Below are 27147 nucleotides of genomic sequence, written 5' to 3'. Positions count from 1 at the left end.
TAAGCAGCAGGGAACATGCTAGATCCTTCTGATGGGTGGGGAAGATGGATTCAAGGAAGATAAGACAGGAAGTCAGGAGAACAGACAGGCCAACCAAGAGATGATGAGGGCCTAAATGAGGCCCATGGCAATAGGAGTGGAGGAGAGGGAGCTGATTTGTGAAATATTTGGGAGGTAAACTATCTGTAGGACTTGGTGATTAATGGGATGGGAGGGTTGACAGAAAGGAATCAAGAAGACTGCCAGGATCCTGGCTAAGACAAGTCGCTTCTTCTGGGTCTCTGGTTCTTTAGGTATAAAACGTGTGGGCTAGGCTTCTCTGGTGGCGCAGTGGTTGAGAGTCCGCCTGCCGATGCAGGGGACACGGGTTCGTGCCCCGGTCCGGGAAGATCCCGCATGCCACGGAGTGGCTGGGCCCGTGAGCCATGGCCGCTGGGCCTGCGCGTCCGGAGCCTGTGCTCCGCAATGGGAGAGGCCACAACAGTGAGAGGCCCCCATACCGCAAAAAGAAAAAAAAAAAAAAAAAGTGTGGGCTGAACTGGGATTGACACTAACATCTCTCCCAGCTCTGAAGTTCCGTGATTCTGAGCAGCCTCTTTGGATATTCTCACCTTAACTAAGGTAGTTGCTTCCCTTCTCCCAGTCTCACAGCTCCTCTGATGCCTTCTCAGGAAGGCACGTGCCAGCAGAGCTGAGATGGCTTTAAAACTGCCAGTCAATGTCAGGAAAATCTAGTGCTGTTACCAGGTAGCTGGAGTTATAATTAGCCCGGTTGCTAGGGAAAAACTGAGATTCTGTAAGCATGGGCTGCCAGAAACAGCGTTTCCCAACTGGATGAATTTATTTGTTTACGAGAACAAAGAGGATATGGATGAATGTTTTTAATGTGTTTTTGGAGATTTCAGCTTTTGCCCAGGGTATAGGGTATGTTAAAAGCAAAAAATAGGTTTGTTGCTTGGGCTACTCAACATCTCATCTGCGGTAGGAGGAGTGGATCTGAGAAATCCACTTTGATATATATTTGGATAGCTGGAAAATGACTTATTTTCACTTGAAAGGAGATAAAATAAGAACATAGAATCAGTTTAGAGTTACAAAAGATCCTGGAGATAATCTGTATGCCCCCTTCACTTTTTTTTAAAATAAATTTATTTATTTATTTTTGGCTGTGTTGGGTCTTCGTTGCTGCACACGGGCTTTCTCTAGTTGCGGTGAGCAGGGGCTACTCTTTGTTGTAGTGCATGGGCTTCTCATTGTGGTGGCTTCTCTTGTTGTGGAGCGTGGGCTCTAGGTGCGTGGGCTTCAGTAGTTGTGGCATGCGGGCTCAGTAGTCGTGGCTCGTGGGCTCAGTAGTTACAGCACACGGGATTAGTTGCTCTGGGGCATGTGGGATCTTCCCAGACCAGGGCTTGCACCCGTGTCCCCTGCATTGGCAGGCAGATTTTTAACCACTGCGCCACCAGGGAAGTCCCCCTCACTTCACTTTTTAAGAAAGCTTTTTATTTTAAAGGAACTTTAGATATACAGAATAGTTGCAAAAATAGAGAGTTCCTATATACCATTCACTCAGCTTTCCCTAATGAGTAAAACCTTTATTTTAAAGATAAAGAGAGGGAGACCCAGAGTGGTAAAGTAACTCACCTAAGGTCACACTGCAAATTAATGGTCATGTTGAAACTAGAATCCAGGAGGCCTTGCTTCCTGTCCAGGCACTTGCAGTGACTTCCTCGGTCTTCAAAAAAAGTTCAAGGAATTTATATGCTTGTCAGAAGTTTAGACTTTCTTCTTCTTTGTATTGATAATCCTGGGCTAAAATAGGGTATACACAGCAGAAGCTAGAGTACTTCACAGATAAATGATTCTGTACCCTGTGCCTGCTGCCAAATATTTAGTTCCTCAGCCTACGTACCCCTTCCCTAGGAGTTTCATCATTATATGTTTCCAAAAGCCATGGGGATCTCTTTTTTGGGCGGGGGTCTGTGGGTGGTTTCTTCCTCCTCTGGCCTTTGCCATCTCATCTAAACAAGTTCAACTTCCCAGAGAAATGAGGCTGTGTTATACATGGAGAAGTTACAGAGCAGGGGGCTGGTACAAACTGGAAAGGGGCCCACCCTATCATGTTAAGTAGCAGCTAATCCACCCACACACCAAAAGACAGTGATCTGACTTGGTACATGCCGTTCTGTGGAGAGCTAAGTAATAGGTGGCTTTTTGCCAAGCAACTTTAGAACAGACTTTGGGCTGCACTGGGCAGTTATCATCCCTGTTATTTGGAAACTTGGCTCAAAGAGGTTGGGAGTGAATGAAAGGCACCGACTGCCTTGTCATGCCAGCTTTTTACCTCCCAACCTCACATAAGGCCCCACTGGCATGTCGGGCAGGAAGCCACCTCTTTATACACACAGAGCCTTAGCCCACATGGAGACTTGAGGAGGAAGCCCTCCTCTGAGGCCCCTGGGTGGACAGAGGCTGCCAGCATGAAGGCCATGACCTAGAGCTGCAAAAGGAGAGTCTGGGCCCTGGCTGAGGGCCAGAAGTAAGCAAGTCCTTCCAGGTCACTTTTCCTTGGTACGTTTCAGAGCTTCTTTCTGAGGCCACAGAGGTGGCTGCCCCTCCTAGAAATACTCCATCAGACGCCCCCATCCAGATTCTCTCTAGTCAAGCGGCGTGTATGCTCAGTACAAACATAAACCTTGTCCTGCCCACAACACAGCTCAGTTGATGACATGGTGTGTTGTCATCTCTCTGCTGCAGAGTCAGGAGCTCCTGAGTCCAGAGCTGGATTCTAGGGTCTTCCTGGCACAGAAATCAGATGAAGGTAGTGGACCTCTGGGTCTCAGAGGAGAAGGTCCTTTAGAGGTGGGGAGCAGTCTCCATTTGAAGTCTTTTTCTTTCTCTCCGATCCCTTCCAGGCTTACGGGATTATGAAGAAGCCCAGGTTGCTGCCAAACCATTTGAAGCCTCAGAGAACTCAGAGTCAGGATGGTCGTAACTGGTCCCTGCCAGTCTCTACAAAGCTGGGGGTGAGAGCAGAGAGGTCCCTTCAGCTGTGGAAAGCTTTGTTGTGTTGGGCTACATCAGGGGGCTTGCCTGAATTGCTGCAGGTGGAGGGTGGTGATGTCAGTTAGAACCAGAACTCCGCCTCAGGCTTTCTCTACCCTCCTTTGGCCCTCAGTGCTAACTTCCTAATTACTCTCTCCCCTCTTTCCTCTCCTGTTCTCCCTACTTCTTCGAGGTATCAAAGTATGTCACCAGTGCCTAAGGGTCTTGATATAAGATGGAGGGCAATTAATGGTCATGAGGAAAATAGCCTGAGGACACATTCTCTATCTATTTCTAGGCTACTTATCTCCAGGAGAGGTTTCTAGGCCCAGGTCTTGTCCCACCTTTTGGTATCAGTATTCTGTCCTTCTTCGTCTCGTATCCTCTCTCCTCTATCCCCAAATTTGTGCATACACATGGAAAATATATGCTAAATGCTTCACATTTAAACCCTATGGAGGAGGGGATCCATTTAGTGTTTACTACGTGCCAGGCACTATACTATGCATTTTACATATATTTAATCCCAACCACATAATAACTCTATGAAGTTGGTTGTCCCCATTTTTCACAGGACCAGATTTGCCATTAATAGCCTTAGGGTGTATACCTGGTATCCTAGCAGCTACATGGCCTAATTCTTCAGTTAATAAGCAAGGTCTTGGCACATTCTTTAGAAACTAAAGTTAGTGACTGTTCAAATGCAAATGATGTTTTTTAGGGAATAACTCTACATTGCGTTAAGGTGAGACTAAAAAGAAAAGAAGGAGCTCTAGTAAAATGATATCCATTTTCATGGTGGTTTTTACCAAGATTGTGGCAGGAAGAGGTGGCATTGTCTCATTGATGTATCTGCCCTAAAAGGTGGCATCGACCTTATTTTTACTTGTGAAACAGGTGCAATTGCCATGTGGAATGTAATAGAAACCAGGCTGTCCTTATCCCCGTACATGGCCCTGTCAGACTAGTGCTGTCTGGTGTAGAACTCCAGAAATTTAGAAGAAATTGAGAAATATTCAAACTCAAAACTTAGAACTTATAAATTAGAAAATGAGGCTAATGAGAAAAGGGCAATGGAATTGGGATTTTTAATTTGGGGAAGAACAAACTCAGAGGTGACCTAATAGAAAATTTTAGAAGTCTCAGTATGTGACAGACAGTGATTAGCTATGCTCTGTCTCTGCAAGAATAAAAATAGGTTGATCCTAGTTGAAATCTAAGCATTAGGCCTCGTTCATTTAAAAATATTTATTGAATATTCAATAACACCTACTATGTTATATTCGTAGTACCTACTATATTCATTCACCTATATTGATAGCACCTATTATGTTCCAGGTGCTATTGGAGGTGGTTATAATAATAATATAAATGAGCAAAACAGATGAGCATTCCTACCCTCATGAAATTTATATTCTATTATGAGGGGGAAGACAATAAATAAATATTAAATAACATATGTAGAATGTTGGCAAGTGGTAAGTCCTAATGGGGAAAAAATAGTAGAGTAGGGTAAGGGGGTCAAAAAGTATAAGAATGGAGGGGAGGTTGCAGCATTCAAGAGTGGTCAGGGGAGGCTACATTTAGAAAGTGGTCTTTAAAACACATTATCTCACTAGGCTACAACCAAAATAATGGCCAGGCTGAATTCTTATCTGGAGGCTTGACTGGGGATGAATCTGCTTCTGAGCTCACTTGAGTTGTTGGCAGAATTTATTTCCTTGTAGGACTCAGGGCCCAAACTTCTTGCTGAATGTTGGCTAGAGACTGCCCATAGTTCTTTGAAGCCACCTACTGTTCCTTGCCATGTGGACTTTCCCCACACATTCATATCATCAAGGCAGCAAGGAGAAGCTCTAGAGCAAGTCAGCTAGTAAGATATTCTTAATACTTAACATAGTCACAGGAGTGACAGTACGTCGCCTTTGCCATATACTATTGGTTGGAAGCAAGTTACACATCCTGCTGTACTCAAGGTGGGGATTACACAAAGACATGAACACTGGAAGGCAGGGATCATGGGGAGCCCTGTTAGAGACTGTCCACCACATGATTTTCCTGTATCTTTTTGTAACTTTATTATACAGATATGAGATGGGAAGGAAAGTCAATAAACATGAGAATGACCAGTGGATGGAGGAAGATTTATTCATGGGTTTACCATCACAGCATTTATAGCCCGTAAGGCTGAGCTGAGGCAATGAAGCCATCCCAGATTGGTGGTCTCTATGCTGAGCTCCTTACTCACCCTTTGTACCTGGCTGTTTGTGTTGCCATTTCCTTTGCTGTTTCTGTTTTCCTCTCTCTTTTTTTTTGTTTTGTTTAAATTAACTGTATTAAGTGTACAGTTTGATGAATTTTAACAAATATATATATATATATATCTACCTATGCAATAGCCACCCCACAATTGAGATATAAAACACTTCCATCGCCCAGAAAAGTTCCTGTGTGTCCCACTGGTGCCAGTCCTTTTACATCTCTGACTGCTGGAAACCATTGATCTGCTTTCAGTCTATAGTTTAGTTCTGTCTATTCTAGAATTTCTTGTAAATGGAATCAGGGAGTATAGATTCTGGTGTTAGGCTTCTTTCACTTAGCACAATGATTTTGAGGTCATCTATGTTGTTTGTATCCGTAGTTTATTCTTTTTTATTGCTGAGTAGTATTCCATTGTATGAATGCAATTTGTTTATCCATTCACCTGTTGATGAACATATGGATTGTGTCCTGTGATTGGCTATTATGACTAAAGGTGCTGTGCATATTCATGTACAAGTCTTTGTTGTATTTCTCTTGGATAAATACCCAGTAGTAGAATTGTTAGGTCATATAATAATCATGTATTTCAATTTATAAGATACTATCAAACTGTTTTCCAGAGTGGCTATGCAATAGAAAATAGTTTTTAAGCAACGACTTAAAAGAGATGAGGCAGTTAGCCAAACAGATAACTGGGAGGGAGACCATTCCAGGTAGAGAAAGAGCAGGAGAGCCATGGAGGCTGAAACAGCATGAGAATGGGCGAGGATGTTGGGAGATGAGGTCCCAGAGGTAATGGAGATTGTGCACATCAGATAGGCCCTAGTAAATAATTTTAAAGACTTCAGCTTTTACTCTGAGTGACAAGATGACACTCAGCCAGTGACAGTCCTATCTGACTTTTGAAAGATCGTTGTAGTTACAGTATTGAGAATAGCCCATAGAAAGGCAAGGGTAGAAGCCAGAAGGGCTATTAGGAAGCCATTGCAGTCGTCCACATAAGAGATGGTGATCAGGCTAAGGTAATAGCAGTTAATGTGGGGAGAAGTGGTGAAGGTAACACCAAGATTGCTGATGGACTGGATATGGAATGTGAGAGAAAGAAAGGAATCAATGACGACATCAGGGGTTTTGGCCTAAACAACTGGAAGGATGGAGTTGCCATAATTGAGATAGGGAAGGGTATGTATAGAGCAGGTTTGAGGGTAGAGAGTAGGAGTTCCGTTTTGGACATTTTATGTTTGAGATATTTGTTGGACATTTCCAGTGGCAATATCATGTAAGTAGTTGAGTGTATAAATCTGAAGTTTTGGAGAAAGGGTTGGGCTGGAGGTATAAATTTGGGAGTCATCAGCATATAGAAGGTATTTAAAGTCATGAGACTGGACTTCCCTGGTGGCGCAGTAGTTAAGAATCCACCTGCCAAATAGAGACACAGTTGTAGAGAACAAACGTATGGACACCAAGGGGGGAAGTGGCGGGGGGGTGGTGGTGAGATGAATTGGGAGATTGGGATTGACATGTATACACTGACATGTATAAAATGGATGACTAATAAGAACCTGCTGTATAAAAAAATAGAATTCAAAAAGTAAAAAAAAAAGAATCTGCCTGCCAATGCAGGGGACACGGGTTCGAGCCCTGGTCTGGGAAGATCCCACGTGCTGTGAGGCAACTAAGCCCGTTCACCACAACTACTGAGCCCACGCTCTAGAGCCTGCAAGCCACAACTGAGTCCGTGCTCCACAACTACTGAAGCCCAGGCACGTAGAGCCCATGCTCTGCTACAAGAGAAGCCACCACAATGAGAAGCCCGTGCACCACAATGAAGAGTAGTCTCCGCTCGCTGCAACTAGAGAAAGCCCATGCACAACGAAGACCCAATGCAGCCAAAAAAAAAAAAAAAGCCATGAGACTGTACAGATCGCCAAGGGAGTTAGTCCTACCAAGGTGGAAGATAAAAGGACCAAAGACTAAGCCCTGGGTCACTCTAACTTTAATAGTTTGGGGAAAGGAGGAAGAACCAGCAAAGGAGATGGAGAAAATGTAACCAGTGAAGTGGGAAGAAAACCAAGAGAATCTGGATTCTGGAAGCCAAGTAAAGAAAACATACAATGGAAGAGAGGGGGATCAACCTTTTGAAATGCTGCTGATTGCTCAAGTATATGATGACTAAGAATTGACCTTTGGATTTGACAACATGAATGTCATTAGTGATCTTGATTAGAGTAGTTTTGGTAGTGGTAGAGGCAAAAGTCTGATTGCAGTAGGTTTAACAAAAAATGGGAGAGGAATTGGACTGATTACGTTGAGGAGTTTTGTTGCAAAGGAGAGCAAAGAAATGGAACAGTAACTGGTAAAGGTAAGGAGTCCATAGAAGATTTTCTAAAAGATAGATGAATAATAGTATGCTTGTGTACCAGTAGAATTTTCCAGTAGAAAGTGAAATATTGATTAAGGAGACTTTCTGGATGCTACTTTTGAGAAGTAGAGAGAATGGGACCTAATGCCTAAGTGGGAGGTTTGGCTTTAGATGGGAGCATGGATAGTTATCTGTGGTCACACACAGAAAGACAGTTTGTGAGCACAGATGCTAGTAGATGATGGATAGATATGGTGATAGGAGACTATAGGGGTTTTCTTCTAGTTACTTCAGTATTCTCCATGAAGTAGGAAGCAAGCTTTATTCTCTCACTATGTATTTTCAAATATATTCCTAGCGTGAGTCAGTCTCCCTCATGTGTGCTAATTCCTGCTGACACATCCTTGTTCACGCCTGGAATACCTGTATCCTTTTTCTCTGCTTATTCCAAACCCTACTCAGGTGTCAAAGTCCAACTTAGAGTCTACCTGCTCAGGTGGGCCTTTCATCATAATCAATCCCTGAAACCATCTTTTACTTTCTGTGCTCTTCCAGCAGTTATAGTTCAGATATATTATTTGGCACATGTTTAATCCCTGGCTGGCAATTATCTTTCCAATGTGTACCTTGCTTATTTCTTCTTCTAGATTATAAGTACTTTGTGGGTTGGATTGATCTCAGACTTACTCTATTGCCTTCAACATTCTCTTCAACATTGTTGAGCCCATAATAGAAACTCAGAAAGTTGGTGTTGATTGATTGCAAACACCCTGGAAGTTGCAGGTGAGGCTCATCTGTACTTGTGAAAAAGGAGGCCACCTTTCCATCCTTTGATGTCTCCTCCACCTGAGAGCCCACAAGCTGGCTTTGGAGCGCTCCAGGTGAACCTCCAACTCTTCCTGGAACTAAGAAGTCTCTCCAAGAGAAGGGTTAGCAGAAGTAGGAAGCAAACAACTTGAGAAAAGAAACAGTATAGGAAGAGGAAATTCTTGACAGTTAGAATGGTTTAAGAGAGGGTTGTGTTTTTATTTTTAACAACACCCATTCATTGGATAAATAATCATCTTCCATGTGTGGGCACTTCTGTGTTTGGGCACAGTGCTAGCAATAGGGATGCAATGGTAAGGAGATAGAGGGGGTCCCTGCCATCCTGACACTTGCAGTTTAGTGTCTGAACATAGTTTGAGTAGTACTGTGACCTGACTTCTTCAGTGTGGTGCCTATCACCCCCTAGATAATTTTGCTTCACTTATAATTAGCTAGAGTCATTTCTGTTTTTTGTTGGTTGATGAATACCATAACTCCATAAAACTCTTACAGGTGCTCTTAGACCATGGGATTAATTGTGATGCAGGTCAGGACATGTCTTCATGTAGTGTACTTAAAACTAGTACATCTTTTTTCTAACATTTTGTAGAACAGCACTGTCCAGCAGAAATTTAATGTAAGCCACAGATGTAATCTATCTATCTATTTACCTACACCAGGTCTTAGTTGAGGCACGTGGGATCTTAGCTGTGGCATACAGGGTCTGGTTCCCTGGAGCAAGGAGTCTTAATCGCTGGACCACCAGGGAAGTCCCCACAGATGTAATTTAAAATTTTCTAGTGGCCACATTAAAAGAAAAGTAAATTAATGTTAATAACATATTTAAAATATCGTTTCAACATGAAATCAACATTAAAAAATCATTAGGATTTTATGTTCTTTTGTTGTAGCTAGTCTTTTCAATCCAGTGTGTATTAAGTCTTTGAAATCCTTACAGCACATCTCATTTTGGACTAGTCATACCTTAAGGGTTCAATAGCTTCATGTGGCTCGTGGCTGCCATCCTGAATGACACAACTTAGAGTCTACAGTCTAAGTGCTGCCCCTGTTCTCAAGCACAGGTATTATTTTAGAGGAGTTGCCTGATCATAGGACCTGACTTCAGGACACAGATAGGCTTCCAAGGGAGGAGTGACTGCCAGGTGTTGGAACTTAGATTCCATTTTGTAGTGCAAGTTTCAATGCAAGAAAAACTGTCCTGGACTTTGCAGAATACCAGTGAGTGGCTTTATTCTTTTTGGAGAGTAGATCAAAGCAAGTGTAGATCCAGAATGGAGAGCTGAATTTGGGGATAAATGTCAGATCATGTTAGATGACACAGATAATTTAAAAATGTTTAGGGCTTCCCTGGTGGCGCAGTGGTTGAGAATCTGCCTGCTAACGCAGGGGACACGGGTTTGAGCCCTGGTCTGGGAGGATCCCACATGCCGTGGAGCAACTGGGCCCGTGGGCCACAACTACTGAGCCTGCGCATCTGGAGCCTGTGCTCCACAACAAGAGAGGCCGTGATAGTGAGAGGCCTGCGCACCGCGATGAAGAGTGGCCCCAGCTTGCCACAACTAGAGAAAGCCCTCGCACAGAAACGAAGACCCAACACAACAAAAATAAATAAATAAAATAATAATTACATCTGCAAACAGCCTTTAAAAAAATGTTTAGACGGCCTTAGGTTTCCTATGTACCAATTTATCTGTAGAAAAATTAATATAAATTTTATACTTTATAACTCCCAATTCTATACCTGCTACCCAAAGGGAAGTTAAGGAAAGCACAGGATGGTTCCCCTGAACTCCAGTTTCTAAATAGCTGAGGGAAACAAATCATTCTGAGCATCTCTTTTATAGCCCCTTCAGTGGGGCCGGGTTCCTGTCTCCACACAAGGTGTCCTGGGATTGTAGGGGCTCCAGCCTCACCCCTGACTTTCATAAGAGGCCTGCACTTTTCTAAATTAAGCCCAGCCAGTCCTATTTATGAACAGAGAGGCTCCAGCCAAGTGAGAGAGATTCGTCCTGCTAAGGAATGTGCTGGGGACAGGGAGAGAATCACTGAGATCACTGGTATTTATATGGATGTTTTCTCACTTGCCAGCTCAGTTGGCCAGATCAACAGAGGCTTTTGGGACTCTACCAAGATTTTAACAGAGTGACTAAGAAGGGTTTAAGTTGATCATTGTGTAAACCAAGGCAGTGTGTATACTGGGACCTCTGAGCTCAGAGTGTAAATAAAAAATGCCCAAGACAACTCATATTTTTCCCCATGTTTTTAAATGGACTTTATTTTTTAGGGCAGTTTTAGGTTTGCAGCAAAATTGAACAGAAGGTACAGAAAATTCTCGTATGTCCCCTGCCCCCCTCCCAAATCACAGCCTCCCCCACCATCAAAACCCAAAGCTTTTAGTTAATCGTTTTATCATTTAACCTCGTTTTAATCTATCTTTCTTGGGTTCCTAAACTCAAGGTTGACCAGAAGTACCAATCTCTGCTTGTGATTCATACATCTTACTACCTTTGGGGAAACTAATGTTTATTGAACACCTACTATATGTCAGGTATTTTCATTTACATCCTTTCATTTAATTTTCACAGTATCCTTGAAAGGTAGTGATTGTAAGCACCTGAAGGAACTACAACTTAGGTTAAGTGACTTATTTCTAGAATATAGAGGATGAACTATGTGGAACTGTGAAAAATGGTTGAGTATTTGCACTTTCATATGATTCAGCCTAACAGAATGTGATAGTAAGTATTTGAACCCAGGCCAGTTTAGTTCTAAAGTCTATACTCTTCACCATACTGCTGCCCAAAGTACAAGATTCTTTGTTTTCCCTTGGCAGCTCTGTAGTTTGAGATTTATATTCCTCCTCCCTTAAAAGATTAGAACCAGGGAGCTGAAAGGAAGGGCAACCCAAGGTATAACACATGTTGAGTTGGGTCTAGGAATGTTTCTTTGGAGGCTAAAGCCAGGAGTTACAGGATGGACTTGCATTGATTTATGTATCTGCTACTATTTATATCTACCACCTGTGTGTATTTCCATGCAGCTATTTGATTCTGGGTCTCTTTTGTTTATCACATTCTACTATAATTATCTGTTTAATTGCCCCCATAGGCTGTAAATTCCCTGAGGACTGTGATTGTATCTGCCTTGCTCTTTTTAATACTTATTAGAGTGCCTTACATATCCAAAGGAGATTCTCAATAAACATTTGATTAAAAAAAAGTGAATAAATAAATGCTGCCATCTCACAAGTTAGCTACCTGTCTTCTGCCCAGTGAGTACCCTTTCTGTCAGTCTCTGTCTCTCACACACATACACATGTGAGCCCTGGTTGTGTCTGTCCAAATACCTGGCTACCTTAGAACTCATCCACAGCCTCAGTGCTTACTCAGAGGTGGGTGTCTGTGTTTGTCTAACCAAGGTAAACTGAGCTGGGAAGGAATTGATATTGTTTTCAGGCCTCTACTAAGGACTAACATGGTTTGGGCTTGAAAGAGTGACCTGAACAGAGGAGTTCAGTCATCCGGATGTAGATCCTTGTACTTTGTATTGTATAAACTGAAACTTTCCACTTGGTGTTTTTCCATTTCTTTGGGGAACTGGACACTAAAGCAATCTCTGGCAGGAGAGTGCCTGGCCTTGTAGTCTTCTGCTTACTGAGGCTGGGGACACTGCCCTGCTATCCTTTTCCTGGCAATGACCTATTCTTGTCACATGTTGGGGCAACCTATGTGTCTAATTTGGGGCTTGATTGCACTAGTGGATGACAATGAACCTGGAATCTGTAGAAAGGCAGGGTCTGCACCTCTGAATGAGGTCTTTCCTCCACCTGAGGGTCTGAGGACTTTTATGATTTTCACTTGAACACCTTCTGGCTAGGTGTCTTACATCAACAGAGGAGATGAGCAATGTAGGTGGTATTATAATTCTTACGGGCAAGAGAGAGAGGCTCTGATTCAAATTAATTGACTGTATTAAAACATAAAGCTCTGGGAGTGACTAGTCTAAGGTCACACAGTTAATGACAAAGCCAAATAGTTAGACCCTCTAGGGTCTTATTTTTGCTTTAAAACTAGGTGAATGAAAGGAAATCTCATCTACAAAACAACTCACTTGGAAGCTACTAAAATGTGTTTCCAGGGATTGTGTAGCAACAAAACCCTTGCCCCTTGTTCAGGACAGATAGAAGAACCCCTTATGAATATATTCAGTACTTCACCCTGTTTTATAGAGCTAATGCTTTGCCCCAGTGGTTTCAGAGAAGTCTGGAAAAGAAATTCACTGTGAACAAAAATATTTCTGAGCTACACTTTTCCTAGAAAGGATATGGTTCTAAAAAGAAAAGAAAACATTTAAAAATAAAACCCATCCACTAGAGTGACTTTTCACTTTGGGTTAATAATCAGGAATTATAAGAGGATCTCCTCACAAGAGTTTGAGACTCTTCCTCCTATTAAACTATTTCTTTTCAAATTCCTTTAGTCTACAGAACTGATTCAGAGTAAGATCTGGCCATATTTATTTTTGTCCCAAGTAAAAACTCTTCCATGATAACCAACAAGGACCTACTCTATAGCACAGAGAACTCTGCTCAATGTTATATGGCAGCCTGGATGGGAGGGGAGTTTGGGGGAGAGTGGAGACATATATATGTATGGCTGAGTCTCTTTGATATGCACCTGATACTATTACAACCTTGTTAATCAGCTATACTCCAATATAAAAGGAAAAGTTAAAAAAAAAAAAAAAAACTCTTCCATGGAAGGCCTGCTTTTCTCTGGTTTGTTTCGTACTGACTTACAAAGGTGCAGTACCCATTTCCTTCACTCACTGACCCTAATTCACATCTTATCACACTGAAAAGCACTTTGGTTCTGGCAATCTTTAATCTCCAGTGCATAGTTACTTGCTGATGTTATCAGTGAATGTATACTGGTATGCTGTCAAGGTTTTTTTTTTTTGAGTACTCTTCCCCCAGCAGCAAACTATGAGATATAAAGTAAGACATAATCCTTGTCGTCAAAAGAGCTTGAAAATCAGTTGAAACACACACACACACACACATGAAGTTTAATACCAAAACAAAAATGTAAGTTAGCAATTCAAGACAAATGGTAAAGTGTTTATTCCATAAACATATATGGAAAGCTAATGAGGGCAAAGTACTTTTCCAGATATTAAAACCTAGAAGGGAAGCCAGACATTTTAAATAACTAATCGAAGCAGAGTGAATTGAGTGCTATACTAGAGATAGGTGTCAGATGACCGAATCCTGGTTTACTCAGGACAGTCCTGATTTCGCCAGTTGTCCTGGTATAATTGTGATAGTGCCTCTTTTCACTTTCAGAAGATTCCCAGTATGGATGCTAAGTTATAGTCATCTTAGTTGTAAACAGTGGAAGTGAAGAGAAATGAATTATTAAGTTCTGACTAGGGGATTAGGGAAGGTTTCCTGGAAGGGGGAGTGGGGGGTGCTTGAGCTGAACCCTAATGAAGAACAGTTTTAGAAAGAAGAGAGGGACTTCCCTGGTAGTGTAGTGGTTAAAAATCTGCCTGCCAATGCAGGGGACACGGGTTCGATCCCTCGTCCGGGAGGATCCCACATACTGCAGAGCAACTAAGCCCATGTGCCACAACTACTGAGCCTGTGCTCTAGAGCCCTCGTGCCACAACTACTGAAGCCAACTAGAGAAAACCTGCACACAGCAACAAAGACCCAATGCAGCCAAAAAATAATAATGATAATAATAATAAAAAGAAAGAAGAGAGAAGGCATCACAGGCTAAGAGCAACTCAGGCAAAGCCTTGGTGGCATCCAAGGGTACTTACATGATTGATTTCTCAATCAGCAGTAGCCCTTAGTTTAGAGGTGAAGAGGGTGGCCCCACCAAAGGCCAGCGGTGTCTTGGAAACTATCTTGCCATAAACTACTATCACTCAGAACTCTGGTTTTCAGAAAAGATAGCCATTGGATAATGACTGATGTTATCTCGGTGCAGTGTCAGACCAGAAGGGTGCAGTTCCAGCTGGGTAAAGTGAGCAGGGAGGGGAGGGAGAAGAAGAGGGAGTGTGAGGCAATGTGAGAGTTGAAGAAGACTGGAAGAGGGTTGGAGGTGAAGTGAGAGAATTGTGATTTTATTAGCTCCGACTGCCCAGTTAAAGAAGTTGCAGATTCCTCTCTAAAAGAATCTTGTTTGTAGTTTATTTCTGCAGATCTTCCTTCCTCCCTATGACTCAGTTGTATTCTGAGTCCCCCAGGTTTAAGAGGCAGGTTTATTTTCTTTATCCCTCAGTATTCGGAAATGGACTCAGCACCACTGTTTTATGTAAGTCTGATGGCTGAAAGGAGCTGCTGTAGGGAGCCAAACGTTCTTTGCTATCTGTGACCATAGTTCAGGGAATTCCAGAGGTGAAAAGGAAAACATTAAAGAAGAATGTGGATATCTACCTCTTTGTGATGAAAATGCCCTTTCTAACTTTTCATTAGGAAATTTTTCAAAAGTAGACAAAGATAAAGAGAACAGTGCCTCCCATGTACCTGTCCCGAGTACTGGGGACCTGTGTACCTGTCACCCAGCTTCAACAGTTACCAACATTCTGCTGCCTCTCTCCTCCCTTCTCCTCACAGCAACTCTCAGACACTACAGAACTGCATCTGGACAGACATCAGAACGCACCTCTAACCAATAAGATCTTTGTTTTTAATTATAACCATAATACCATCATTGTACCCAAAAACTTAAAGATAATTTCTTTTTTAAAATGTAATAATAGTCTTTTTTTATTTTAAAAAATTTATATTTCATATTGGAGTATAGTTAATGTACAATGTTGTATTAATTTCAGGTGTACAGCAAAGTTACTTAGTCATACATATATATATTCTTTTCCCATATAGGTTATTACAGAGTATTGCATAGAGTTTCCTGTGCTTTAGAGTAGGTCCTTGTTGATTATTTTATATATAGTAGTGTGTATATGTTAATCCCATTTCTATCATTTTTTAGATTCCACATATAAGTGATATCATATGATATTTGTCTTTGTCTGACTACTTCACTTAGTATGATAATCTCTAGGTCCATCCATGTTGCTGCAAATGGCATTATTTCTTTTTAATGGCTAAATAATATTCCATTGTATATATGTACCACATCTTTATCCAATCCTCTGTTGATGGACATTTAGGTTGCTTCCATGTCTTGGTTATTGTAAATAGTGCTGCTGTGAACAATGGGGTGCGTGTTTCTTTTTGAAGCCTGGTTTTCTCCAGATATGTGCCCAGGAGTGGGATTGCTGGGTCGTATGGTAGCTCTGTTTTTTGTTTTTTAAGGAACCTCCATACTGTTCTCCATAGTGGCTGTACCAATTTAAGGTACCATCTAATGCTTGGTCCGTGCTCACCTCTCTCTAAAATGTCTATTTTAAGGTCTGGAGATCTTAATTAGTAAGTCTGAGTCTCAGAGTAGACTAGGCCCAAGAGTCGAATGGCCCTTTTATGGGGGAGGATGAAAGGTAGAAGAGGAGGCTGGAATTCTAAGCAGTATTTGGAATTCTACTAGTGACTTGAGTTGCCCTGCAGCAAGTTATTTTTCCTTTTCCTGCCTCAGATTTAGCTACCTTTTATCTTCAATGAGTTAATAATATACCTCTTAGGGAATATTCATGATTTAAAACAGAGAAGGTCTTTTAAAGACTTCAGATAAAAAGTTTTCCTGTATAATTACACAGCATTAGCCAATCCTTTTTTTCTTCAACAAACATATTGTCATTCCACTTCTGCCTAGGTGTATCTGTTCCTGTCAGTTGGTTGGTTCACTCATTCAGTGCATTTACTAAACACGAAGTTGCAAAAACACTGAGGGCCTCAAGTTAGTCACAGCTGCTAGATATTTGGGTCAGGCATTATGCTGGGTACTTAGGTTATTTCATTTACCCCTCACTATACCGCTCAAGGTAATTTTTGTAACCCCTTTTTATTGATGAGGAAATTATGTTCTAAGAGGTTAAATAACTTACACAAAAAAGATCACCCAGTTAGTAAGTGGCAGAAATGGATTTCTGCCTTTCTAGGTCTGCTGTCCTGAAACCCATGTCCCAACATCGCAAAGCCAAAAGGCACAAGCTTACAACCAGCACACCTGGCTAGTTCCACCACACCATCATTTTTCTCTGTCCCAAGGGAATCTGTAATTCAGAAGTGTAAAAGGGCAGGTAGAAAGACATAGCATTATTTGGTATGTCAATGTTGAAGTACAAAAAGAATGATAGTTATGAAAAATCAGAGGCATATGAAATGATTTTTAGTGGGGGAGATTGGTGGAGTGTGATGGCAGATAAGGCCGGATAGGTAAGTTGAGGTCAAATTTTGAGTAGACTCCATTTTAAAGCTGAGTAGTGTAAAATTTAATTGCCGTGCAATTAAAAACCATGAAAAGCTTTCTGAGTAAAGGGAGTAAACTAATCAGAAATATGCTTTAGGAAAAATTTAAATGGTGGAGAGACTGAGGTTGGGGAGATCAGTTTTGAGACTATTCACTCTGATCCCAGTGGTAAGGAAGGAGTACCTCATAGGGTGGTAACCATGGGTGCTGGAGAGGAGGGGCAAGATTGGAAAGAGATTTTGAAATACCCAGTGCTAACTTCTGTTAGAGATGCTTGAGGGCAACGTATAGTTTTGCTCTTTAGTTCAGATATAATAATGATGTTCCCTGGGTGCTGGACACTGTTCTAACTGCCTGTGTGATATGCAATACGTAATCATCGTTATCATTTAATTATAACCACTATAACTTCCTAGGGCTTATTTTATTTTATTTTATTTTTGCGGTACACGGGCCTCTCACTGTTGTGGCCTCTCCCGCTGCGGAGCACAGGCTCCGGACGCACAGGCTCAGCGGCCATGGCTCACGGGCCTAGCCGCTCCACGGCATGTGGGATCTTTCCGGACCGGGGCACGAACCCGTGTCCCCTGCATCGGCAGGCGGACTCTCAACCACTGCGCCACCAGGGAAGCCCCTTTCTAGGGCTTTTTGAAACATTTTTTATAATTTAATTGAAATAAAATTCACATACCAATACAACTCACTTATTTAAAGTGTACAATGTACACATCTGTTTATAGAATATTCACAGAGTTGTGCACATATCACAGCAATCAGTTTTAGAACATTTTCATCACTTCACAAAGAAACCCCCAACCCATTAACCATCACTTCCCAATTCCCCTATCCCCCCAGCCCTAGTCAACCACCTATCTACTTTGTTTCTCTAGATTTGCCTATTCTGGACATTTCATATAAATGGAATCATACAATGTGTGGTTTCTGTGACTGACTTCTTTTACTTATCATAATGTTTTCAAGGTTCAGCCATGTTGTAGCATCTACCATTCCTTTTTATGGCCAAATAACATTCCATTTTGTTTATCTGTTTATCAATCCACGGATGAAATTTTAAAAATTATTCTAGAATTTTGCTGTATGAGATATCTGTGCTTGAAATAAGTGAGCTACTGAATGGACTGTAGAGAAGTTTCTAGCTTAATACCATATTTCCTTATCTACAGTGACCTTCTCTACCCTTGTATATCTTACACATTAAACCTTCCCTGGGTTAGGCTATATCCTAAACTTCCTCATCAGTGATAACCTTTAGCATTTTAAATCCATACCTCAGAATTTTGCTCCTCTCAACTGGACTGCAGGCATACTGAGTATAAGAAACAAGTGTCAGGCCTCTTCATTGTTCCCCACAAGACCTGATAAGTCCCTTTCCACATTAAGAGTGCTGTTAGCAGTGGAGGAGAGGGGTCTGCAAGAGTCAGAGCAGACCCTTTAACATTCCCTGGCTGTGACCACACTTCTTTAGTTTAAACTTCTCCCTCTCCCATTCCTAGAAGTGTCTTGTGGAATACTGGTGGGACACAGTATGCAAACTATCGACCTAGTTAATATAATGGGTAATAATGCTTCTAATCTAATGATGAAAGGACTGATACATTTTGCATTAAGATCTTTTTTTTCCTACGGTGGTCAGGCAAAACAGTTTCTCTTTTGATTTTTTAAAAAAGCAGTTTTGTTTTGTTTCGTTTTTTTATGATTCCTGGTGTCACAGCTTCTGCTGGGGCAAAATTTTGAAAATCTCTATTTTTAAAAGGGTTAGGCACATTGTGGATTATATGAGCAGTAGATCAATTTACAGAGTTAAAATTGAAGCCTTGGAAAAAAATTTTTTTTCTATTTCCTTCATGTTGTATTTATATGGGATGATGGATATTCACTAAACTTATTATGGTAATCATTTCATGATGTACGTAAGTCAAATCATTATGCTGAACACTTTAAACTTATACAGTGCTGTATGTCAGTTATATCCCAATAAAACTGGAGGGGGTGGAAAATTTTATGGCATGTTAAGTAAAAGGATAGAGTCTTAAAAAAAAAAAAAGAGAATCCTTGGAAAGGAATCAGGTAATTGGTTACTGGTTTCTTTTAACCCAATTCTATATTGAACTTTGCAGTACACACCAGGGTGGAAATCAATTCAGGAGAATCCTGTGTTTAACATGGATTGGCGTTAAGACTCTGTTCAAGTGATGTGTCCTGAAACAAAACAAGCTACCAACACAGAGAAAATCTGATTAAACACAGTTAATCTATAAACTCATTGTTAGCCCAGTCCTCTAGTTCTAGGTACTAATATCATAATGAAAGTTTATTGTATTGCTTATCATTTAAGTTCAGCTTCATCATTGAAACTTTTCCTTGGGTTAGGTGGGTGGATATTCTTCTGGAGAGTAGAAGGAGAGAAAGGTGCTCTCCCCCCAGCCAGCCACCCTCTCTTGAGTACATGCATTTCCTTGGATATCTTGACAAAGAGCTGATAAGATAAGAAACTGCAGTTAATTTTGGATCCACTTCAGCTATTCTTGGAATTTAACAATTTAAATATTTACTAACGGAGAATGGAGAAATGTGATTAACTATGTGGTGATTTTTCTGCAGAAAGAGGGTAGAGAGGGTTAGAATTTAATGCTGTAAATTGGAATGTATGTGCATTTCCATGTGGTAGATTTTGTAAAGCCCATGAAATTACCTTGATCCACCAGAATAATTGATCATAAGATTTAGGATCTAACCTTGTGGGATGAAACTGTTTTAGCAGTTCTCTGTGAGACTTGTAAACTTTATTATATTGTCTATTTGCTTGAATAGACATAGTGCTAAAGCCTAGAGAAGTAACTATATTTTTTCTTTTCTCTTTTTTTTTCTTTCCATCCTTTTCATTTCTCTTTTCTACTTATGTAGAAGAATAAAGCTAACATGAAGAATGTTCAGATCAGATTGCCTAGGATATCCGACCTTTGGTGTAATAATTTTCTTTCCTTTCTATGACATATGATTAATGTAATATGTGATTATGACTGAGAACTTCAGCTATCCTAGTCAGGGAGGGAAAACTGTTGTTTTTATAAGTAATAACAGTGAACACTTAAAAAAAATTGAACTGTAGTTGATTTACAATATTGCATAAGTTTCAGGTATAAAGTGATTCAGGTGTGTATATATATATATATTCTTTTTCAGATTCTTTTCCATTACAGGTTATTACAAGATATTGAATATAGTTCCCTGTGCTATACAATAAATCCTTATTGTTTATTTTATACACAGTGGTGTGTATTTGTTAATCCCATACTCAATTTTTCTCTCCCCACCCCCACCCCGCCTTTCCCCTTTGGTAACCGTAAGTTTTCTACGTCTGTGAGTCTGTTTCTGTTTTGTAAATAATTTCATTTGTATATTTTAGAGTCTACATAAAAGTGATATAATATTTGTCTTTCTCTGTCTGATAGAGGGTCTGTGGCAGTTAATGACGATTAATGCCTGTGTACTTTTCAGAACATCGAGTTGAAGGTTGAAGTAGAGAGCCTGAAACGAGAACTCCAGGACAAGAAACAGCATCTGGATAAAACATGGTGAGTTGCAGTTTGAACTAGTTGAGCTCTTGGTCCTTTCCAGTCTGGCTCATTAACTGAGAGCAATAGATTTGGAACCAAATTCCTTACCCTTAACTCTGGCATTTGAATGCTGCATCCAGTTAAGAAACTGAAACAATGTGCTTTTCTTTCCTTGGGCTCCAATAAGTCTGAGAGATGTTGACATAGATTGGTAAATTCATCAAACCTAAGCTTATAAACTTCCCAGTCAGTAATCTACTAATAACATCCAGGGCTGACATAGACTTTGGCGGAAATGGGCACTCTCATATAGTGCTGGTGAGAGTGTGAATTGTGATAACATTTTTGGAATGTGGTACTACCTATCAAAATAAAAAAATTAGCACTTCCCTTGGTCAAATAATTCCTAAAAGGAATCTATTCCTTATAAATAAAAGCAAGAGTATGAAAGGATAAACGTATAAGGATATTAACTGCATCATTATTTGTAATGGCAAAAAAAGAACTAGGAACAACTATACATCAATAGGGCAATGGTTGAAAACATTTTGATATAAACATACTGTGGAATATTATGTAGTCATTAGAAGGAATGAGTTAGCTCTATATTATTATCCTGATGGGAAGTCCCTGATAGACTAAGTAAGGGGGAAAAGTGCTGAGTGATATTTAGAGTATAAGCCCCTTTGGGTAAAGACAATCTATGTGTACATGTGTTTGCTTGAATATGAATAGAAAAAAACTGCAGGGTTACATACCAAACTCTTTAACATTGCCTGTATCAGGGGAGTGAGAGTGGAGTTTGTGATGGGGAGAAGACTTCAATTTTTTTTCTTTCCATACCTTCTGTATTGTTAAGATGGTTACTTTTATAATTTACAGTTTTTATAAATAAAAAACCCTTAGTTTTAAATGACAAGTACTATTGAAATTGTTACTAAAAATAATTTTCAGATTATATCCTAGAATCAGTATACATTCAATCTGATCTGGCGTTCCTTCTATCTCCACAGTATTTCTTGATGCTTAGGATGATAGTCCAGAAACATCAGAATACTTAAACCAGACTCAACTATACGTAGTATGCTGGAATTACTCAATACTTACTAAGGCATTAAGTGAACTAATAGATTTTAGGAAAACTTATAATAACAATTGAGTTACAAGTTTTGAGATTTGTGTAGTGCTTTTTAAAAAAAATTATATCATTTCAGCTTTTAATTAGGAGGCATTATCCTATTTTTAACAATGAGAAAACTAAGGTACAGAGTGTTAAAGTCTTCTCAAATGAGTGGCAGAGCCCACATCTTCTGGCATCAAGTCCAAGGCTCTTCGGACTTCACAACAGCTGTAGCCTATTAAATCAGGCATTCCTGGCTGACTTACTCAGAAAATGTATAACTTCCAATCTTAAGACATTGTAGTTAGCTGTTGTCTATTGCATTTATCAAGGAATATGTAGTCAAAGTTGATGATTCCTGAGGTCTATTTAAGGGTCTTAGGTTATTCTCTTGACTTGTGTCCCTTGTACAACAAAGACCCTTCTACCACCAAAAGGCTGCATAATGACATGGGAACTCAAGATAAATATAGTCTCTGGGACAGTGCTGAGTAGTGTCCACTATCGACCAAGGAATTCTATAATCTTTAGGGAAGTTCCATTTGGTCACCATGGACACAGCCTTCTGGGGCAAATATTAAAATACTACTGGGCTTGGATAGAGCAACTTTGATTTATCATGAGCCTATGAAGGTTCAATATCATTCTCTGCCCTGAGAACAAGAAGATTGTCCATGGTTCTCAACAAATGGCTTAAAACAAGAATAAAACCAAACCGGAATTAAGATCATTCAGCACCTGATACTGCCCCCAAATTTCTAATCCTCAGACATCCAAAGGCAGCTGTTGTTAGCTATAAATAAGCTGGTGACACCTTACCCGCTTCATGCTAGCGCCTGGGCATTCATTCCTAAGGACATCAGAGAAGTAAAGCTGGGCCAGAACCCTGAGCTTCCATAGATTAAATGTCTGCTTTCTGCATGGGACTGTGGGAAAACTGGATAGAACTCTGGGTAGGTAGCCCAGATTCAGGACAGTCTATGGGTTACTGGCTGTAAAGGAGAAAAACATTTCTGTGGCTGTCCAAATGGATATTCTATTCCAGCAACCTAAATGGAAGGAACACTCTAAATTCAAATAGCAAGACAAGCAAGGAACTAGCAAAGCACTCTGGGAGAGCAGTCTTAATGGGAAAGTCCGGGGACAGATGATGGTGAACATGGATGCTGAGTTCTAAACCATTTGATGACTACCTGCCTTTCATATGCAAGATTCTTCTCTTGAAGCTATAGCAGTAATGAAGCCTCTAGGTAGTCAGGTATATTCTGATTGACAAGCAACACAAATCAGAGTTCCTAAAAGATTACCTGAAAAGTTGGAAAGCACAAATAATTGCAGAGGAAAAAAATACTTCATTTCTTTTCTCATCAATGGGACTCTGAATTACTGAAACAGCCTTAATGGGTCCACTTGCTAAATTATGTGACTGGCTCTGACTGGCCAATGCTCTGGTTTTAGCACTGATGTGGAGAATCTCAACAGCCATAATGAAGCTGAGCTCCGGCGCCAGTTTGAGGAGAGACAGCAGGAGACGGAGCATGTTTACGAGCTCCTGGAGACTAAGATCCAGCTTCTGCAGGAGGTGAGTATCCACGGCTAGGGGTCCCCTTTTACCTCTTTTCCGACTGCTCTGCCTCCTGGCATTCACCTTTTCCCTCCCTAAAGTACCTATGTTTGCAGCCTTTCAGGTTTTGTTCTTTTCTCGTTCCTTTTTACAGGAATCCAGGCTAGCAAAAAATGAAGCCGCACGGATGGCGGCTCTGGTGGAAGCAGAGAAAGAGTGTAACCTGGAGCTCTCAGAGAAACTGAAGGGAGTCACCAAGGACAGGGAAGATATACCAGGAAACCGAGTCAAGCCCAACCAATACACTGAGGCCCTGGCCCAAAGGGACAAGTAGGTGCTTTTGGTGCTCTATTTGCCATTTGTCTTTTGCCTGTTCTTGAGCCTGTGTGAGTATATAGCAGCTGCACTGTTCCCTTTGAAGGACTTACGGTGGACCTTCACCATTACCAAGACTTTATTGTTCCCACAAGTAAAGAAATCTCTTTTTAGGGCTGCATCTTTAATGGTATCCATTAACAGAACTGACTAGCTGGCAATCAGGAGACTTAAGTAGGTATAAGTAGAACAATGGTCAAATGGTAGTAAACAAGAGACATGGATTCACTTATTCACATTTACTGAGCACCAGCTATATGCCAGACACTGGGCTAAGCACTCAGGTTACAGAGATGAAAGACCCACTTCCTGTCATCAAGACACACGTTACACAATTTTAATAAGTTCTCTGATAGAAGTAACATGGGATGCTCTGGGGTGTATAGAATTGTCATCTATTCCAGACTAAAAGAGCGAGGCGCCATTGAAAGTGTCCTGAAGGAGGTGAAATCTGAGATGAGTTTTGATGAGTGAATAGGAGTTATAAGAAAGAGTGTAGGAGGTGAGTGGGGAGGGGGAATGTCCTGTACAGGAGGAGACACCATTGAGGGGAGATACAGGGAAGGGCATATTTCAAGACGTGTAATTAGTGCTATGTAACCAGAGCAGAGGGTCTGGGGAAGACTAATGAGAGATAAGCTGTATTGGGAATAGGGGGTCTGATTGTGCTGGCTTTGTATATAGTAAGGAACTTGAGTTTTCTCATAAAGTAAGTGGGCATTTGTTGAGGCCACCACTGTGTCTTGGTTACTGCAGCAACTTCCTAACGGTTCTCTTTACTTCTGGTTCTACCCTCTGCATTCCATCCCAATCTAACAATTCAGAGCAGCTTTGAAGTGGAAAGTTCAACAATATGAAATTGACAAATGATTTAGCCTCTTCAAAGCATGATACTATGGTGGCATAAAAAGCCTTAAGTGGTTTTTCACTGAATAGGTGAAAACACACACAAGGTATGCACAGTGACCAATGTGACCTTTTTGAGACACAAATCTGATCATATTATTGCAGAGCAATTTAGAAAGTTCTCCAACATCTTTAGGAGATAAAATCTGTTCTTAGTGTGGCCATCAAAGCCTGTTATGATTTGACCCCTGATTTCCCCCAGACCCATCCCCTACCAGGACCCCTTCATATATCACTGATGCCAGACTAGTAATAATAATGCCGACTAAGGTTTGTTGGGCTCTTGCTGTACAGCTGAGCTGAGTACTTTACATTCTTGTTTAATTCTCCCATACAGTTTAATTCTCTCAAAAAGTTAACAATCCCATGAGATAGGGATTATTATACTTTATAAATGAAGAAATTGGCATTTAGAGAGTTATGTAACATGGCTTCAGGCATTGCTGGAATCAAAACCCTAAAGGCACAGCGCCTCCAGAAGCATATACTGTGCTATGTCAGGTCCCCAGAATTTTGCTCATGCTCTTCCTTCTGTGGGAAACGTGTGTTTTCCCTTCCTGGTGAGCTCCTAATTCATTCTTCAGAACTCACTAAGGCATCAATGGTTACTTCTGTGAAGGCTTTTGTGACAGCAGAATTAAGTCTTTATATTGTTTTGTTTTTAAGGAATTTTGCCTTTTAAAAAATATTTATTTATTTATGGCTGTGTTGGCTCTTTGTTCATGTGCGAGGGCTTTCTCTAGTTGTGGCAAGTGGGGGCCACTCCTCATCGCGATGCGCGGGCCTCTCACTATCGTGGCCGCTCTTGTTGCGGAGCACAGGCTCCAGACACGCAGGCTCAGTAATTGTGGCTCACGGGGCTAGTTGCTCCGTGGCATGTGGGATCTTCCCAGACCAGGGCTTGAACCCGTGTCCCCTGCATTGGCAGGCAGATTCTCAACCACTGTGCCACCAGGGAAGCCCTATTGTTTTGTTTTATATGCACATCCATTAGTGTACAGTTCTCTGTGTGGTGTTGTATTTTCTTCAGATCTTCCCTGCTAGGTTCCCTGAGACTGTCTCAGTCCAATAAATGCTTGTCAAACCAAAAAAAGAAAAAAGAAACAAATGCATACCTGACAAGTAAATTGAGGGAGTTCATATCAGATGGCCTTGAATAGCTTTGTAAAGTAGGAGACTAGATTATCTGTAGAGACTGAGGGTCAAAGGGATGAATGAGGTATGAGCTTGAGAAAAGTAGAGACATTCTAGCACAGATACCGTGGGGAAGTTGATATGGAGTCCACATTCATCATCATAATTATCATTATAGCTTGCCTTTGTATAAAGTTTTTAAAGTTCTTTCTGATCCCCAAATCTTAGCTGATCCTCATACCTTAATTTTAAGAGATTCCTACTTGACTTTCTGATACCCTTCACCTTTCTGCCAAACTATTTTCCTGCCAAGGTGCTATCACTATCTTACATACACAGGAATAATAAGCAAAATTGGAAACATTTCATCTAGTACCAGCATATTTCCTAGGATAGGTATCTCTAGTACTCAAAGACTTACACACAGAGAAACAGCAAGATATGCCCTGCACGTAGTAGGTGATGAATAACTGTCGAGTTGAAACTGTGGTTTATATACATCATCACAGCATGCACAGTCTTTGACAACTGAATTCTAGTCTGAATTTCCAGCCTCTTCTCCAGCCATTGTCTCTTCCCACCAGCCTTTCCCCCTTTTCCCTTCCAGTGATGCTTCCCCATATGTCTCATATCTTCATGCCTTCATTCCTTCATTTAAACTCCTCCCTCTGAGCCTGGAAAATAACCCAGTCTTCACAATCTCTTCTCCTGAGCTTCCCCCCAGACTCCTCCAAGTCAAATGAATTGCTTCTTTATCTTTCCTCCTGTAGCTCCATGGCAACACTCAGTGTACTATTTGGTATATACCTCTGGTGTGGTAGCACTTATTATATTCTATCTAATATATATAGCTGTTGATATAGCTGTGCCTCCCCATTTCCCAAACTCTTGGCACACAAACCAAAAGAACTTAAGTTTCTATAGAGCACTTCCGGGTAAGATGGCGGAAGAGTAAGACGCGGAGATCACCATCCTCCCCACGGATACACCAGAGATACAGCTACACGTGGAACAACTCCTACAGAACACCTACTGAACACTGGCAGAAGACCCCAGACCTCCCAAAAGGCAAGAAACTCCCCACATACCTGGGTAGGGCAAAGCGGAGAGATTCCCGCACAGAGGGTCGGTGCCGAGCGGCACTCACCAGCCCGAGAGGCTTGTCTGCTCGCCTCGGCGGCGCTGGAAGCTGAGGCTCGGGCTTCGGTCAGAGCGCAGGGAGAGGACTGGGGCTGGCGGCGAGAACTCAGCCGGAAGGGGGCTAATGTGCCAAAGCTAGCCGGGAGGGAGTCCGGGAAAACTCTGGAGCTGCCGAAGAGGCAAGAGACTTTTTCTTCCCTCTTGGTTTCCTGCTGCACGAGGAGAGGGGATTAAGAGCGCTGCTTAAAGGGGCTCCACAGACGGGCGCAAGTCACGACTGAAAGCGCGGAGCCCAGTGACGGGCGTGGGACGCTGGGGCTGCTGCTGCCGCCGCCAAGAAGCCTGTGTGCGAGCGCAGGTCACTGTCCACACCGCCCTTCCGGGAGCCTGTGCAGCCCGCCACTGCCGGGGTCCCGGGATCCAGGGGCGGCTTCCCTGGGAGAACGCACGGTGCG

General features: G+C 41.5%; 1 protein-coding gene across 10 annotated transcripts in view; it reads left to right on the top strand.

Moving 5' to 3' along the window:
• The window catches only part of PDE4DIP (phosphodiesterase 4D interacting protein), a gene marked incomplete at both ends in the record, with an annotated part of 299765 nt that overhangs the window by 81413 nt on the left and 191205 nt on the right, over nucleotides 1-27147 (top strand). For 8 of the 10 annotated variants that reach the window (XM_081219778.1, XM_081219762.1, XM_081219785.1 and 5 more), the window contains 3 exons: nucleotides 20395-20471; nucleotides 23032-23155; nucleotides 23292-23467. In XM_081219778.1, the coding sequence (XP_081075904.1) occupies nucleotides 20395-20471; nucleotides 23032-23155; nucleotides 23292-23467 (377 nt within the window). Of the gene's footprint in view, nucleotides 1-2962; nucleotides 3024-20394; nucleotides 20472-23031; nucleotides 23156-23291; nucleotides 23472-27147 lie in introns of those variants that run through there. The other 2 variants (XM_081219767.1, XM_081219770.1) reach the window with 2 other exon arrangements.

Source organism: Mesoplodon bidens (genome assembly GCF_964165515.1).
Source record: "Mesoplodon bidens genome assembly, chromosome: 2".
NCBI lineage: Eukaryota > Metazoa > Chordata > Mammalia > Artiodactyla > Ziphiidae > Mesoplodon > Mesoplodon bidens.
The sequence above is the reverse complement of the archived record's forward strand: the minus strand, read 5'-3'. Positions and strand labels throughout refer to the sequence as shown.